Source organism: Meleagris gallopavo, chromosome 30, assembly GCF_000146605.3.
Source record: "Meleagris gallopavo isolate NT-WF06-2002-E0010 breed Aviagen turkey brand Nicholas breeding stock chromosome 30, Turkey_5.1, whole genome shotgun sequence".
NCBI classification, from domain to species: Eukaryota; Metazoa; Chordata; class Aves; order Galliformes; family Phasianidae; genus Meleagris; species Meleagris gallopavo.
In genome coordinates, this window is record NC_015040.2 from 2,681,236 (window position 1) to 2,698,547 (window position 17,312).

Consider the following 17,312-nt stretch of genomic DNA (forward strand, 5'->3'; position numbering starts at 1 on the left):
GTTTTATTTTTTTATTTTTTACCTCTTTATGTATATGTAGGGAATTTATAGGAAAATATGTACTTTATTGAATAAATTTTAAAAACTAAAATATATTTTATTTTAAAAAGAAAATAACGGACCTTTAACCTTACATGGCTAAAGTACTGATTATATATTTGCTGAGCTGACTTGACGGTTATGAAAATTGTATCAAGAGTTTTATTTTTTGACTTCAAAGCCTTCTTAATAAAGACTTTTTACTATATACGAATCCCTGTGCTGCCTCTGCTGCGTGGCCGCCTCCAATCCGTTGGGTTTTGGGACCAACTGTGGGAGAAATGGGTTGGTGTCCATGGGGTTGCACGTGGCAGCCCTTGGGCAATGGGAAATTGGGTGTTTTTGAGTCAGGTGTTGGTGTGCGCTCCCAAAGTGGAGAATGATCGCCATCCTCTGCCTCTCCCCTCATGGGGACCCCATGGGTCATTGAGAGATGATGGTGCCCGTGGGCTGTGGGATCCAGTGAATGGGCCATGGGGAAGAATGGGCCATTGGGACCCAGAAACAGTGGCACCTTGTGGGCATTGGGAACGCATGGGCACCCATGGGAATGAGGACCCTAGGCAGTGGTACCCAGGGTGACTCATGGGACCAAGAGGATGGCACCCATGGGTGGTGGCACCCATAGGCAGTAGTACCCACAGACCGTGGAGGCCCACACCACTGTGCTGACACCCATGGCTGGCAGAAAAGCCCTCATTGCGTGCATCTGCGGGGTCCTGGAGCTGGGGATCGGTGGAGGACCAAGGACCATAGACATGGGAGGACTGACATGGCCCAGGATGGGCATTTTGTGGCACTCTGAGCCTCAGGCAGGGAAGGGCAGATTGCTGTGCTTGATGGTGGCACTCCCGATCAGTTTTTGAGTAGAAAATAACAGAATTTTTGCTGTTTTTGTTCAATATCCTCCTTCCTTGATTTTTTTTTCAGTATCCCTTCATCTCTCAATAGCAGCTATGTGTTCCACCCTGGAGGAAGTAATCTTTCCTCCCTTCCAACCAACTTTATTCATATTTATATACAATTCCTTTTATGTTTGTGTATAAAACACACAACAGCACACTCCATAATCCACCATTTATATATGCAGATATATTTCCTCCTTCTGCCTTCACAAACAGCAGCAGCAGAACAACATTTCTACTCAGAGAGCTGTGTTTTCTTACCAAAAAAAAAAAGTGTTTTGTTATTTTGTTAACGGCTTGAGTTATTAAGCACAGCCCTGCTGCCCTCAGGCCTCAGATATTCACTGCCTTCCATTCAGGATCACGGCGCCACTTCCGCGTTTACGCGCGCATGCGCGTTACTCCGTGGAGGACCGAAGACCATAGATATTGGATGACTGGTTGCGCAGAGCGGTTGGATGCGCGCGTTGCTCCGTGGAGGACCAAAGATCATGGATATTGGATGACTGGTTGCGCAGAGCGGTTGGAGCAAAACAAAAGCCCTTTTGCTTTTTCGTGCGCGTGCGCAGAGCGACAGGAGGACCCGTTACCATAAACATGAGAGGACTGGCGGAGTAGAGCGGTTAGAGCAGAGAAACGCCATTTCTGCGTTTCCGTGCGCATGCGCAGTACAACCAGGAGGAGAAAGCCACGCGAGGGTTTCAGCTCCCGAGGCTGCGGTTCGCCTGAGGAGCGCTGAGGGTCTCCTTCCTCCTCTGAGCCTTGGGACTGAAGATGAGAGCCTGGGCGGGCCACGAGGCCCAGACGAGGTCTGGGGCAGGCGGATGGATGCCCACTGCCCACCCACGAGCTCTCCCGTCAGCCCCCACGCAGAGCACGGGGGGGAGGGGAGGGGGAAATTCACTCCCTGCTGCCCCAGGAGCACCCACAGCCATGCAGGGGCTGTCAGTGCGGGCAGCGCTCTGCCCTGAGCCCTGCAGGACCTCTGCGCTGCTGACACAGGTCCTGGCAGGTCACCGGAGCATAAAGGATGGGGGAATGTGATCCAGGATGGGCTCTGGGACCTCCACTGCCACGCACAGGGCTACGACACCTCGGTCTCTCCAAAAACTCCCAATGTACTTTTCCTGCTCGCTTTCAAATTAGGTTTTTAATTAAATAAATAACGGCGAGGGGCCTTCAAGGCAGTATCACTTCACAGTGTAGGGCATGAAGGTGGGAAGGGGGAAAGAGTCCAGCACTGGGAGCATCTCCAAGTGAATGTGCTTTGTAAGAAGGAAAAAAAAAAGAAAACCCCAACAAAATCAAAACCTCCTCCCCCTGTGCCTCCCCTCCCCATCCCGGCCCTTTCCACCCCTCTCCCTTTAAAGTGATGTGGAAAAATGCGCCGCGCTCTCCTGTTGACACGTTGAAAGACCCCATGCGAATCTGTAAACAACACTGAATAATATAAATAAGAGACACTTCTGCCTCCTCCAGCCTCCCCTCTGCTCTCATCGGGGCTTGAAACAAACCAAGAAAAAATAGTTTCAGGAAAACTAAAAACCTTCTTGGCGGATGGAGAGGAGAAGCCAAGGCCTGGCCCTCCCTGGGAGGGCTGCAGCTGCTCTCTCCCTGCCCCCTCCTCCCCTTCCAGCCAAGGAGCTTCCTCTCTCCCCCAGAAAGGGGGAATCACAGCCTGGGAAGTTCCACTATGGAGCTGGCATTTGGATTTGCTTTCCATTTCCAGCAGCTGGGTGCAGCCAAAGACCTCTGTTTTACCATATGTGGTTCGCAGAGCGATGCCCGGTCACAAGAGCATTGTGTCAGGATCTTGGCACAGCTCAGCGTTGGCTGGGACTGAAACAACCCCCTGCTGGCATAGGGGAACAGGTCTGGGGCTCAGAAGGTGAGACGAGGTCTGATCCTAAGCCATCCCTTGAAGCTGACTGGCGCTGTCTCTGTGCTCCCTCCGCAGGAGTGCAGCCTCACCGTGCCAGGTAAAACGAAGATCCAGGCTAATAGTTTTAGTCATCTTCCAAATCCACTGGCAGCAGAAGCAACTGCAGGATCACAGCCTGAAGGCTTCTACCAAAATAAGCAAAAAAATCTTAACCCAAACCCTTTCTCAAACACAGAAAATGTCTGGAGGAAGGGAACATCTGCACCAGAGCCCTGCCTAGCAAGTCAGCAGACAGCATTCCCTGCACGGGAAAAGGGAATGAGAACCATTAGTGGATTTAAGCCAGGGACAAACCCTAGACCTGGCACACATCTGTGACACCAATCGGCCACCACAGCTCTCTGCACAGCAGCAGGCCACCTCCTACCCACCCCATCACCTCCTGAGTGCTAATGGCAGTACAGACATCCCCTTCTCTCCTTTATGAGAGTTTGGGGTAATGTTTTAGAACAGAGGTGGATGGAAAGGGAAAGGAATGCCGTGTGCTCTTCTGCTGGGTCTCGGTGCTGGCATTGATGCCCTGCACTCACTGGGGGCCCCAGGGGCTGAGTTGCACATTGTGTGCTCAAAGTGGCAGTGAGGATGTCTGGTGCTGCTGTGGGCAATTTTCTCTGATTCCAGCAGTACAGGGGCTGAAAGCTGTCACCCTCCCAGGATGCACACACATCCGTCCTGCATTTGGTGTCACTGCTCCGGGGAGACGCAGGCCAGTGGTGGGGTCAGAACAGCTGACAGCTGCCCTGTGCTGGCACCTTCTGCTTCTCCGTATTCACCTTCACAATTCTAGCTCCAGCCACTGTCCAAAGCGAGATTCAACTCAGAGATAACCATTCCCTTCTTCTGCAAAGAAAGGTGGGAAAGGCTTAAGCATGCACCATACTATTGCAGCGTCCATTTCCAAGCCCTGAAGCTTTGGCTAGAGGACTGAAAGAGTTTGCACCATCGCACCTGCAGCTGGGGGCAGTGTGGGCAGAGGGAAATGCACACTGCAGGAGCTTTGAGAACAGCAGTGTCTGCACCACCACGACCCACAGCTCAGAGCGCAGGAAATCTGCGAGAAGGGGAGGGGGGAGAGTGGCTTCTATTGCAATGCACTACATGTGGGTGAACAGCCAGGACTCCTCACCTTCCTTTGGCATCATCATGTTCACCTCTGCTGGTGAACAGCCCTCCAGCCCAAGCAGACTGTGCTCCATGCTGATTTCCTAAGCTCTCAGACCCTCTGTCCAAGCCCTGAAGTGCCCGTAATACATCCCTGTTTTCAAAACATCTCTTCACTCACACTGTCCCATTGGGCCAAAGGGCACTTCCCCTGTACTGAGGGCAGGGATTTTCCCAACAGCCTGGCATTACCTGGGGTAACACATGGTCAACGAAATGGGGGGGTCATGAGCCTCCCCCCTCACTCAAGCCAGCCACCAGCTTTGCATGACTGTGTCAGAACACGCTGGAGAAGAAATGTGTTTGGTTTCACTGTAGCCTTGGATCAAGGAGGATGGAAAGACGGATTCTGACCAAGAGCTCCAAACTGTCCCTACAGAACAGTGGAAGTTCCAGGATTTGACTCAGTCAGGTCCAAGTCCTTGCTGGGTCCGTGACAGGTCTGTGACTGAAGATTCTCACTGTGACAAAGGCTCTGACCGAGCCACAGGTGCTGAGCAGGCCTGATGAGCAGTCAGGAAACTATTTACATCTCCGATGCCAATGAGGCCAAAATCTGTGACCGATAAGGACACTTGAGCAGGGGCCACCACTGCCTCTGGGTCTCTGCCCAAATCCACAGGGCCAGCAATTAAAGGCAAACCCTCATTAATGTCTGCAGGGAGAGTGAAGTCCATGGTTATCGTCTCACCAGAGCTTTGTAATGTCTCCTGCTTCTCTGCCAGTCCTGGTCCTGCTGGTGGCAAAGCAAAGAGCCCCGTGTCCGAGGGGGTGACAGCATGCCGTGTGCAGGAAGCAGAGATGGTGCCTGAGGAGGTTTCCTCTGCAGGGTCAAAGGAACAATTCGTCTCTGAAGGAGTACTGCACTCGTAGCCCTGTCCCGATTCACTCATGCTGCCCAGGCTGCAGGCTGTGCTCTCCACGCTCAGGGGCTCTGCATGAAGCAAAGGAGGGAAATGTAAGGGAGACGGACAGAGAGGGAGGGAGGAAGGGGAGGAAAGCAGTGAAATCAAAGTATTTCACTTTTGAGTCCATAACATATGAAAACCAGAATCCAGTTCAAATCCCACCTGTCCAGAACAGTTCTTGTTTGATGGCAAAAATGTTTCTTTATTATAGCAAGCATGAATCCTGCCAGCATCTACTAAAGAAAGGCAGGCAGCAGATAGGGGGGCACTGGTGTTTCTATGGAAATTAAAAGGAAATCTCAAGACTCTCCATTGTAAACCCCATCCTAAACTCCACTCCCTCTAGCACCTGGCAGGTGCCAACATGAAGCCCTTCTCTGTGGTAGGACGGAGAGAGGGAGTGAACCCAACTCAGTCTCTCTGAGTCTTCTCATAGCTCTGAGAGCAGTTCACAGGTACAGACTGACTTCTGGTGCCTCAAATCAGCCTCTGGAGAACACACTTATGCACATTAACTAAAGCAGGTGCATTGGAAACAACTCTTTACTGCAGGTGCCCAAAGTCAGTGCATTCTCTTGCTTTGGGAATGCCACGGGCCATTCCTCTGCATGTGAAGCAGGATCAACTGGAAGTCAACTCTAGAAAAGTCAGCGCTCATCAGTGCAGAGAAAGCCAAGTCTCCTTTTACATGCACCACACTCTGTGAGCACACTGACACGACACAGGGAAAAGAGCAACTGCTGGATAACGGCAAAAGAAGGAAGGCAAAAGGAGGGTCCAGCTGCTGAGTGATGGAGAGGAAGATAACTCCTCTCCTGTGGTAAAGAAGGGAAGGAAGTTACCTGTGCTCTCAATTGCTAGCTGGTCTTGGCCAAAGTGAGAGTCCAGGCAGCTGGTGGCAGAGGGAATGGGTGGGGAGCTCCGAGAGCGGCTGGCGTTTTCCACCTCACCCCCATCCAAATCATTGTCAGTGTAATCCCTGTGGGGAAAGGCAGACAGTGACCACCCACAAACCAGAGAGATGTAGGCAAGGAAGACTCGGATCCAAACCCACCAACAAATAAAGCAACAGGGCTGGAGAGGTCTCACAAAAAGGAATGTACATCACTTCTCGGTCTGCAGAACCCAGTTTAGGTTCTGGCATGGAGGCAATCACAGTTAAGTCAGTGTGGATTCCACTTAAATATTTTGATTTGACCTTTTAAAGCATTTCAGCTTCAACCTTTTAGAAGAGCATTTGCTGTAATTAACATAGATTTCAATTTGCCTCAAAGGGGAGCATCTGGGAAATAAATTAATTCACCTCCATCAGAAACTGAGTACGTAGAAAAATCCTATTCCTGAAATTTCATCCATCTTGAGAGTAGCCCTGAGCCCTTGGTCCTAACCTCTCTCATGAATGCATTTATATGAAAAAAGAAAGCAGTATTTCCTGGCATAAGTCAGTCCAGATCCAAGCACATAATTGCTTAACCATCCCTTCCCACACCAACAGTGGCTTATGTTCTGAGGACGGGCTATGTGCTCCCACCCCAAAAAACCAGAGCAGACAGCACAGTCTTTACAGTGGAGGTGCTTTGCAGCAGGGATCTTCACAATATTACTAATTTTAGTGTGAGAATATTCCACGCACGTGGCTCCAGGGTGGAGGACGTACTTCTTCCTTCCTAAACGAGTCTGCTGAGTGAAGTAGTCGTAGCGTTCTGACTTCTTCCACATGTAGTAATATTCCACACATTCGCCCACTGACCGAGTACGGACCTGAGGAGAAACATCACAGTCAGCATCCAGATGTGTCTCACAGAGCAAGGGCTATTCACCCATTTTTTTTATCAGCACAGAAAGTCAAGTGCGTGGTGGCGATATATATATTGCTACGGACACATCTACACTGCAGAACAGAAGCAGATACTGAGATTTCCAAGGTGGTAATCAGCCAGAGAAGGAATTCCCCATGGTGCATAATTGTTCTTGCAGACCCCAGCGTGGGCTCACACACAGTACATTCATGCAGGACTTTCCTGCACCTCCAGTAGCACACTTAACATCAAGAGAGCAAACCTGCATCCATTTTCACTGGCCAGAGTCAACATGCCCACAATGAATCAGCTGCAGAACTGGACTCTCTGGTTCTGCCAACTCCCAGCACAGCAGCATATGTCCTGGGGCCCAGTTCTCCCTACAACAGCATCTTTCATTCTAGAGGACCCCAGGGGACTTTACAAAACATCCACATGCTCAACTCACTCATTCACAGAAGGTACTGCAAGGGCTGAGAGTTTGGAAAGAACTTTTTGAGACTTCCAGAAAGGGCTAATCAGTAATTAACTGACATCACTCATGCAGGCCAGTGTTGTTTGTGACTTCTCCCACCTGGAAAATAAGGCAGAGCAGGGCAGTGAACAGCCCATCACCTGCTAGCATGAGTCAACACAAAGCCCGGGGTTGGAACTCAGCAGTCCTGAACTTCCTGCATTAGCCAAGGCTCAAAATACACCTCTGTCTCAATTCCCTCTGTCTTAGTGTGATGCAGGGGTGAACATTCTTACCTTGTTTGCCTGGATAAGATGGAAGTTTTTCCCATGGACCCTGAAGCCATGTTCAAAATTTCTACATTCTTCTTCACTCCAAGCACAAAGCTCATCTAGAGGAAAAAAAAAAAGAGAGAAATTGGGGAAAATGTACAGAATCCAGGAAGAATTCTATGCACCTTGACTTTTGGGGTAGAACCCAGACAGGGGTTCTCACCTCTGATAACTTTCACATTGAACCGTAACCTCCGTAATGCCTCTTCTGCATTGAAGTTGCATTTCACCAGCTCGTACAAAGCCTAGGACACAAAAGAAAGTGGCTGACAGTGTGTATGAGAGAAACAGACCAAAGCAGAGCTCCTTACAATTCACATCTGTCTTCTAACACTTATTTTTCCCGGGAGTCATTTTGCCTTAGCCCCAGCTTGGCCACCACTCTGAATTATACTGTTTCTCATTTTCACAGCACTGAATTACAAACCCTAGGACTGAGAAGATGCAGTTCTTCCAGCAGCTCTAGAGATTACTGGTGTGCTTCTGTCTTTCTACAGATACTGGGCTTGCTGTGAGAATCTAACCTGGCTAGTTCAGGGGAAGCACAACTTCTCTGAAGTCTTTCTGAAGTTTCACCTTCTGCTGGCTTAAAAGAAAAAGACACAGAATGTACAGAAGGCAGATCCAAAATGATGATCATGCTGCAAGCTCTGTCTCAGAGATTTTGCAAAGGCATGATGAAGAGCCTCCTAAGAGCATCTGAGGGGCAGTCTCACTTATCTAGGAAACAGGAAGAGAGGATCACAGGAGGGAGGCCCCATTCTCTTTTAAGTGAGCTTTGTTCAGGATCTCTGAAGGAATGTTGCACCATTATGACAGAATTTTATCTTGATAGTATCTCTGGCTACCAGGGTTTACCTGTTCGTTGTCTTTCACCATCTCTCCTTCTGGCAGGCTGCTGCTAGACAGCTCGTCCCACCGCCGCTTCACAGCACGGTATAGAAACTCTTCAACCTCTCTTTCAGGTAGGATGTTTGGGTCCCAAAGCAGCTGATCTTCATTTTCATAGGCTAACAGAAAAAGCACTGAAATAAGCTCAGAGAATTCTATTGCTTTTGAGAAACAGTCAGCATGGACATGCACAGCAGAGATAGAAGGAGAGAGAAAACCTTTGCTTGGACTCCAGGCTGGCACTAGAGATGGCAGCCATCTGTGTGAAGGCACTGCATCTTTCCCTCCTGATTTCGGAGGCAGATAAGCTCAATACTGCTTATACCTCTTTTAGAGCCCCAGGCATAGGCTTGACTTGTGTCTACTTCTTCACAAGGGTTGGCTGATGAGTTTTGTTGTAACCATGTTCTCTGTTGCTTTGATTCATTAATCTTGGCAACTTAAAAACTATGGATTGTAAGGTGTCTTTTCCCACATGCAGCAAACAGCAAACATAAGAATGAGGAAGAAAAGGCAGCTTTCAGCTACAAGTCTGGCCTAGGCTCAAGACCCTCTTCATCCTAGAAACAAAACTAAGCAGCTGCAAAGCTGTGCTAGCTTGTAATGCTCCCCCATGAGCTGCTCCATCCACATAAAATAGCAGCAGCACACAGCATCACTATGTGCTTATCGCCCCTTTTAGGTTTCAAGGCTCTGAGTCCATGAGAGCATGGCACAAAGCAATGTAGACATGTTTAAGTAAAATAAACAGCGCAGAGGAAAGCAAAAAGGGATTCTGCAATGAAAATAACCAGAAATACAGTGATTTCATTTTCTATTCAGATAAAAACCATCAGCACCCTTCATGTTTCACCTGTTCACTTCTTTCTAGAGGCAAAGGAACTGACTCCTGCCACACAAAGTCAGGTCAGAGGAAGCACTGACAGGGCATAAAAAAAATCCCTGTGTGGATCTTCTGTCAGTCTCCTCTCATTTCATGCTGATGCAAACATACACATTGCATGAAACGCACTAAATCTGTGGTCTTTAGTACAAAAGGCTGAGAACACTTTTTCTCCCCTTTAACTAAGTTGCTTCTAGTCTGCTGGGTGAAAAGAACCAGTAAGGAAGTGAGTCATTTCTAAAGAGGTGCTTTTCTGTTAACTATCTTCTTCAGAAACTCAACATGCTGCTGCTAGCAGTGCACTAGTTATGAGACAATTTGCACATCAGCATGTCTGCAGAACAAATTAGGAACTGTCAGCTCCAGGCAGTATTGACTGGAAGTAACTCTTGCTACTTCAGGAAGATGCCAGGGAAGAATATATCTTGCTTTGGCTACAGATGAGCTCCCCTCCTCCTAACCTGTCATGCCAAGCCAGTTTTCATGGAGCTTCTGTAGTTCTATTACTAGCCAAATCCAAGCAAGCTAGTTTAAAGCTAGCTTGGGTATAGCTGTAAATTTTGGTGTTGATACTGAGAGATGCCAAGCTGAGAGATACAAAATAGATTTAGTGATCCAGAGCCCATCAAATCCCCAGGACAGCAACCCTACACCCAAATAAGACACACCAAGGAAGCTGCCTTACCTTTTTCACTGTGCCTGTTTAAGTGCAGGATGGGAACGGTGGCTTGAAACTGAGGTCCAATACTGATGTCCTGAAATCACAGAGAGTTGGGTAAATGGAACAGGCTGCATGTGGGCACTGAGTTTACTTCATTATTTAGGGACTGTGACAAGGCCAGGATAAATCTGCAGTCCCCAGTGTCACTATAACTTCTAGGGAACTCTGACTACTTTATAAGGTAGCTAGAAAGATTTACAACTAGACAGAGCATAGTTTAGGGACCTCAGGCATTTACCCTGTTTTAGATGTACAGCAAATAGCTGAGGATGGAGTAAAAAAATGTGCTAAAGGTCTCCTGCAACCTTCATAACCAGGATGAATTTGGAATCTGCTCCTCCTTTTGATAAGATGATTCCCCTCCAGTAAAGCCCACTGGGAATACTGCCCAGCAATTCCCTTTTGTAGGGCTACAGAGTGCACTTTTGACTTACCAAGGCACAACAGCACTTTGCATACGTGAAGCAGAAAACAGGTAAGAGATTTTGAGATCACATTAAAGAAACACTTCCAATCCACGTATGCCACTGCCTTCCACAAAACACAAGGCACTGAGCAAAAAGAGTTAAAGCAAGAAAACTTGCTTGAGGAATATCACAGTGCTTTTGTGTCACGTTTTCCTCAGGCTCTGGGACACTGCCTCAGCTCCCCTCCTGGATGCACTTCAACCATTTACCTTCTTACACTCGCTAGATGGCATGGAATCCTCCTCTGATTCCTCAGCCATGGAGGAAGCACATGGAGATGAACAGGGCTCTTTGTCTTCATCAGCAAGGAAGTTGTTTGCTTTGTGGAAAAGGGAAAGATTTGTTGTTATGAAATGATTTATTTCTACCGCTCCACGTTCCCCTTCCTTTCCTTTATTTTCTGTCTTTCAGAGTGGTCCTCAGTGACAACTTACCCATATTTCCACTCTTCCCTTTTAAAGAAAAGAATGTGCACAGTTGCCATATGGGTGATGCCAACCAACCCTTCATTTTGTGAGGCAGCAGAAGGAACAAGATCCCTTCACACTGAGTCTCTCATGCACTTCAGCTTCATGCCTGATACGTAACAACTGCCACAATACATCAGGCCACTATTGCTACTGAATTTATTCACTTGTAGAGATGTCAGACCCAGCACTGATCTTACAGACTGTAATTGCAACAGGTAGCAAAACATTTCTCACTCTCTCAGTGTTATGAGCTATGGTTAAACACAGCTCTCTCCTGATCCCAAGTGCCCACCTACACTCTATCATGTCCAACTGATGGTGGGTGACCCCACCAGCACACAAGTTTATTCACAGCCCCCAGAAGGAATGTGGGAAAATTTATGTCAGGGAACTTAGTGACAAAGTAAAGAAATACATCCCTGCTTTACCCTGCAGATCACATGGAAGTACAAAACAATTATTTAGAAATCAGCAACACGTACAGCCAGGCTGGTTTGGGAATAGGTCTGATGCATCGTGGGACGTGACTGATGGAGTCAGATCATCTGCTGAAGACTGTGTCTCCTCTTCTTCCCCTGAAAGCAAATCCTTCGCTATTTGTTCCTTTTAACAACAACAAGAAAGTGAAAAACAGTTTAGATTAAAAAAGAATTACATGAAAGCAGGAAGGGGGGTGGGGAGCAAGGTCTAGAGGAAAGCATTTCTGCCCCAGGGTGGCTGCATCCACAGCTCTCCTCACCCTCCCACAGCTTCAAAGGCAGATTCTCCCTTGTGCTCCCCATCACCCCTGGATTATTCACCCTTTAAGCTCTCCTCTAAGTGTTCAGAGGAGAGTGGATTCCTATGGAAGCCAGAGATAGGTTGGCTAGCACTGAAGGTAGATCCAACCCTTCCCTGTCTATTCACAGACTCACCTTACAAGCCAAGAACTGTGAACAAAGTTCCATTCGGAGTTGTGACAGTGCTCTTTTTAAAAGTTATCTTTCCTCCAGCCTCCTTCATACTCTGTATGTTCATTCACATTTCTGCACCCGGTGTTTTGCACTGGGGCACTAGAACCAGGCAGACCCCTTCCCTTAGCATTACCCAAACTCCCTTTGAAAAGAGCTACCAGACCCGTGGAGCTTAAGGCAGCACAGCAAGCTGCAGTGCAGGCCAGCAGCACACACCCAAGCTGACAGCTGCTCTTACCTTATCCAGAGTCATATCAGGGAGATTTGGAGGAATGTCATTGCTCTCGCTGTCCTGCTCTGAAATGGGATCGGATGCCTCATAGCCATAAAGTGCAAGCAGCTCCTCAAATGGCATTTCACTGCTCTGAGCGAGAGGAGGACAAAGCTTCATCAGGCATGGAACAATCACCGAGAACAACAGCAGCTGCAGTGAACACAGAGATATGCAGAGGCAGTCATGGCAGCTCTGCTCTTCTGGGGGCTCTGAGTGCCTTGGGTAATGCTGCACAATGAAGGGGGTATGGTCTTCCAGGATACCACGACTTGTTCTTCTCAAAGGTAAGGACAAGCCAGGAAATTTCACCCCCAAAACAATACAGTTGAAGTATTTTAAAAATATATTTATACTAGATTTCATGCTGGTGAAGAGATGCCAAACAGTAAAACTGTACTGATACAGAAGAAGAGATGGAGCAAATCCCTGTACTACTCTTGGGCCAGACCCGAAGAGCAAGATGTTCCACTGAGGCCCCCATGGGGAGCATCCACCAGAGAACCACACTGTCTGTTCTCTGTGGTTCCTCTCCACCATGGAATGGATGTTGCATATGCAGCCAACAGCTGATGGCTCCTCGATAGCGTGTGTGAAGGAACAGCTGTCAGTGGATACCTGGCAGACCATCATGCACTGCTGTCAGCTGCTGAAAGATCAAACTCCTTGCTATCCAAATTCAGATCTAAAACCTATTGATGGGTGGACTTAAACACAGCACAGAGCAAGCAAAACAGTTTCCCACAAAGATCTTTGGTACTAGTACTGTCAAAGAAAACAAGAAAATCCATCAGATAATTTCCCCTCCCTTGCTGCCTTTACCTGAGAGGCACTGAAACTCTTCTCCAGCTCTTCTAAAGACTTCTGTTTCTCCTGAGCATCATCTTCTTCTTCCCTTTCTTCCCGTACGCCGTAGTTCTGCGAAAGGATCTCTGCTAGGTTCAGTCGGTGATCAGCTGAGCCCATTGACACAACTGCAGGGATTAAAAGAAGTTGGATACCAGCACCACCCTGAACCCAATCTTCTGATGCAACAAAACCTGACCCATTCTTGTGTGCATGTGCAGCCACAATAAGCCAGAGAAGAGATTAGGCAGAAAGGAGTGAGAAAGAATGGAAACAACTAAACAAAGTCCTTCTGTGAACAAGCCTGATTCCCTAAACATTCGTATCCCATGACTGTTTCCCAAGTATTTATGCTCCTGTCTTAGCTGGATTCTCTGATGTCATACATCTGAATGCACGCTGCAGCTTTTCCTTCATTGGAGGCATTTTCAGGATAATATTGGGAGAACAGCAAATGGACATTTGTAGGAGCTTTGGCATCATTAACACTTATCCATCAAACGTCATCGGAATCAACCAACAAGTTCCAAAGATGTTGGAAGGAGAAAGGGAAGAAAGACAGACTGACCCCAGGAGCATGGATTCCTCTGGAAATCAGACCAACAAACTGAAGGATAAAGCATGGCTACCTGCTGCGCTCTGAAGGCTGGCCTCTCCAGGACAAAGGCTGTGGGCTGGGTATGGTACCACCCTCGGGCTCTGCCTGCCCACCGAGGCCTTCAAGGAAAGAGAAAGATATGGCTGAGACATCTCTTAAGAGTGTAACACACCTCTTAACCCCACCAGTAAATGTAATTAGTTTCATTTCAAAGCAAAAGTTAACAAAATCCACACAGGGTAGCACTGGAAATTGTGCTGTGCAAGAAGAACTCTTGTTAGGTGTATTCAGCAGCTCTCCCAGGGCTCTGCTCTTTGGGTTCTGCACCTTCCCCTCAGTCTCTAAGTGCATGTGGTGGAGTTTCCATCTTACCTTCAGCGCTCTGCTAATTATTTATCCTCTCATCAGCTTCAGACCTCAGGTCTTTATGGTTTACACGCTCACTTAACTGAAGGATTTTAACCCCCAAACACACACATCATGCTGTGCTGGAACAACAGCACCTTCAGGACCTGAGCCATTCTTTGGAGATGCAATCAGAAATGGCCATCCACCACTATGTCAGCTTCTCCCTAAGGCCCCACCACATTCACGAGGTTCAGAGGGGCCAGGCAAGAAATTCAGAGCTGAGCAAGCAGCAAAGGAGCCTTGGAGGTGTGTAAGTAGCAGAAGTGAGGTAGGAAGAGGTGAGACAGGTGGATGGTGAGAACAGGATCCTGCCTTTTGGCATTCAGTGCGTGGTCAGAAGTTCAGGCAGCAATAATGGGCTGAGGCCTGAAAAGCAATCCAGAACATCTGCAGCTCCCTGGGCTGAGGGACATGGAAATGTTGTTCATCAAGTTCAGCCTAGGTAGGGAGCAAGCAGGTAATTAAGTGATGCCTTTGAGCTGACTGAGAGCATCTGATGGCAGAAGGAAGTCAGAGCATCAGAACGACACAGTCATTGCCGACGTCTTGTTGCGATCCTCCTTGTGAGCCAGAGCATCTAGGGTGCTTCAGTGCAAGCTCTAAAAGCTTAAAAAACACAGGTTCATATCAAAATTGATCCTCTAGAAGGAAGTATACACCAAAAAAAGCCACTCCAGGCTTTGGTTTAGAAGGCAGCAGATGTTCCCATCAAGACAAAGACCAAGAAGGAGGGAAGGCAAGGACCTGTGAAGCAGCCATGGAACTCCTGTTCCTTCCCCTGCCCAGAGCAGTGAAAGAAGGATGCCTCAGTCCCAGCTGAGGTGCACAGTGTGTGCTGCAATTCATCATCCCTGGGGTCTGAGCATTAGCAACAGGGTAACCCCACAGCAGACCATTCTGGCTGCAGGCAGAGCACACAGAGAAGAAAAGGGAGGAGGAATCTGTGGGCTAATGGAAGGAAAGAGCTCAGACAACCTCCATTTTGAAAGTGGCCATGCTGGGAAATGGATTCATAACTCAGGAAAGTTCAATGTCTCTTTGCTGGTCCTTGCTGGAACGGGACTGAGCACAAAACCCTCTTGGATAAATCCATCCAAACAAATAATCCCAGTCTGGTAAGAATGAGAAGGGTGTGGGCTACACTCCCTTTTGCCTGGAGTGATCAGCAGAGCTCCCTGTCCTGAGACAATGATCCATATATTGACTGTGCCTCCTTCACACAGGGATCAATACGGAGCTGCACACGAAGGATTCTGAAAACGAAGACTGAAAGCAGCAGCAGCAGAAGGGCTGGCTTGAAAAGGTGTCAGAACACTTCAGGGATGATGAGCTCTCGGATTAAAGATCAGATGCTACAACAAAGAGTAATATGGCAGGATGACAACCCAGTCACTAATCACTAGTTTATGTCCCCAAAGAACTAAGGCAGCATTAGGGAGAGTGGGAACTGCTGTAAGCTGGAGGTCACCATGAAACGATTGGCACTGCTGTGTTTGGATTGAGAAAAGAAGAAAAACTGAACAACCCTTCAAATTATTAGGAACTAGGGGAACAGACAAGCCAGAGGAGTAAGAGGGAAAAGGGGGTGATTATTCCATGTGAAGGTGAGGAGCTGCAGTCTGACACTTCAGATGCAACCATCTGGCAGGAGGAAGGAAACACAACAGCATTATGTGTGTTGGAAAGAGAGCAGGAACACCAGGGCACCATCAGATGCTCCCAGATCAAGAGTGGTTCTCAGATGAAGTACCAGTGGTGTCATCTACTGCTGGTGGCAGCTCCGTCCCCATGGGAGACAACAGCAGTGATCTCCATTCACCTCCACAGTGAACCATGAGGTTGGAAAATGGCTCCTCCATCCATTGGTCACTCGGGAAAAGAAAAGGCATACCCAGCAGCAGTTTTCCTTCTGTTACTCTCTGCTTCTCAGGCATAATCACAGAATCACTGAATGACTTGGGTTGGAAAAGACCTCAAAGATCATCCAGTTCCAACCCCCTGCTTCTCCCAGAAGTTACACAGACGTTGACCCATTATCCATTCTCTTCTTTGTATTTCTGGATGTTTTCAGCACTTCATTCTGTGTTCTGGACTCAAGTTTTTGAGCACATCAGACCAATCAAGAGTTGTGCCTTACACAAAGGAAGGGCACAGACAAAGCCATTTTCCATTGCAGTACTGACTGCGATTGTCCAGAGATGGAAAGTCTCTCAAGCTGAAGCAACTCTTGCAAGAAAGTGAGGAAAAAGAGAGAACACTTCTCCTTCTAACATCACTATTTTAATAACTGAAGTGATTTCCTCAGCTAGTTTAACACGTATTTTGAACTCTGTGAGAGTCAACTTGGATTTGCTTTCCTCAAACCCCAGTGGTAGCCAAAGGAAAGCAGCATGGATGGGAACACATTTGTGCTGTATCCTACGCATCTGAAGGAGCAAAACATTCACAAAGGTCACATCCTGCACTGCCCAGACCTCATGTTCTGGTGATGCCATAAGGGACACTCCATGCTCCAACCTCATCAGCGAGGCCCTGTGCTGTCCCAAAGGCCAAGGGATGCGTCAGCCAATGTCACACCAAAGCAACAGCATAAAGAGGAATGCAACACTGATGCTCCAAGGGCCAAAATGAAGATGGAACTGTTCTGGGTGGGACGGGCAGAGGAGTGCTGTGATGTCCCAACTGCGAAATCTGCTTCTCTGATAGAAGCTGTTGTCCCACGATGAACAGCAGCCAACGCAGTGCTCCCATTGCAGTGCTCCCACTGCAGAGCTCCCAGAGCCCCCACTGCAGACCCCCATTGCAGTGCTGCCATCGCAGACCTCCCAGTGCTCCCATCAATCCCACGTGCTTCCATCACCACAAGGCCCAGCAGTGTTTGGGAAGCACCAGGAGATGTCAGAGCAATGCAGGGCGATGGATCCAGCAGCAGCAGCAGCTCCAGAAGAAGTCACAGGGTCCCAGCCCAACACCCCCACGGGACACCCCCCCGTAATGCTTCTTCCCACGGTTCTGCCTCCAATTCCCCTCCGGGGATCCCACCAGACCAAACTCCCGCACAGCACCGCTCCACTCCGTGCCCGGTCCCGGCTCCAGGCCCAGCCCAGCTCCTTCCAGAGCCCCTCCGTCACTCAGGCCCTCGCCCCCCACACAGCCGGGCCCAAGGCCCGGCAGCTCCCGGCTCGGAGCCGGCCCCGCTCCCCGGAACCCATCCACGGACACTCCATCCCGCAGTGATCCAACCCGGCCCAAAAGCGATGCGGA

The 17,312-nt window shown here is 48.5% G+C and overlaps 1 protein-coding gene across 4 annotated transcripts; it reads right to left on the minus strand.

The window, feature by feature from the left end:
- Positions 1-2,075: 2,075 nt before the first annotated feature.
- MIER2 (MIER family member 2) lies at positions 2,076-15,965 on the minus strand. 4 transcript variants are annotated; one of them, XM_010724955.3, is made up of 12 exons: positions 13,672-15,965; positions 13,019-13,170; positions 12,164-12,349; positions 11,455-11,575; positions 10,712-10,821; positions 10,000-10,069; positions 8,399-8,550; positions 7,704-7,785; positions 7,505-7,599; positions 6,613-6,716; positions 5,798-5,934; positions 2,076-4,981 (listed from the first exon to the last, which is right to left on the minus strand). In XM_010724955.3, the coding sequence occupies exons 1-12, from the start codon at positions 13,790-13,792 to the stop codon at positions 4,506-4,508; spliced, it is 1,806 nt and encodes a 601-aa protein (XP_010723257.1). In that variant the 5' UTR covers positions 13,793-15,965; the 3' UTR covers positions 2,076-4,505. The 4 variants fall into 4 exon arrangements, with proteins under 4 accessions (XP_010723257.1, XP_010723256.1, XP_003213269.1 ...); XM_010724954.3 differs by having other exon boundaries at positions 6,589-6,716; positions 13,672-15,961; XM_003213221.4 differs by having other exon boundaries at positions 6,589-6,716; positions 12,164-12,289; positions 13,672-15,953.
- Between the last annotated feature and the right edge of the window lie 1,347 nt (positions 15,966-17,312).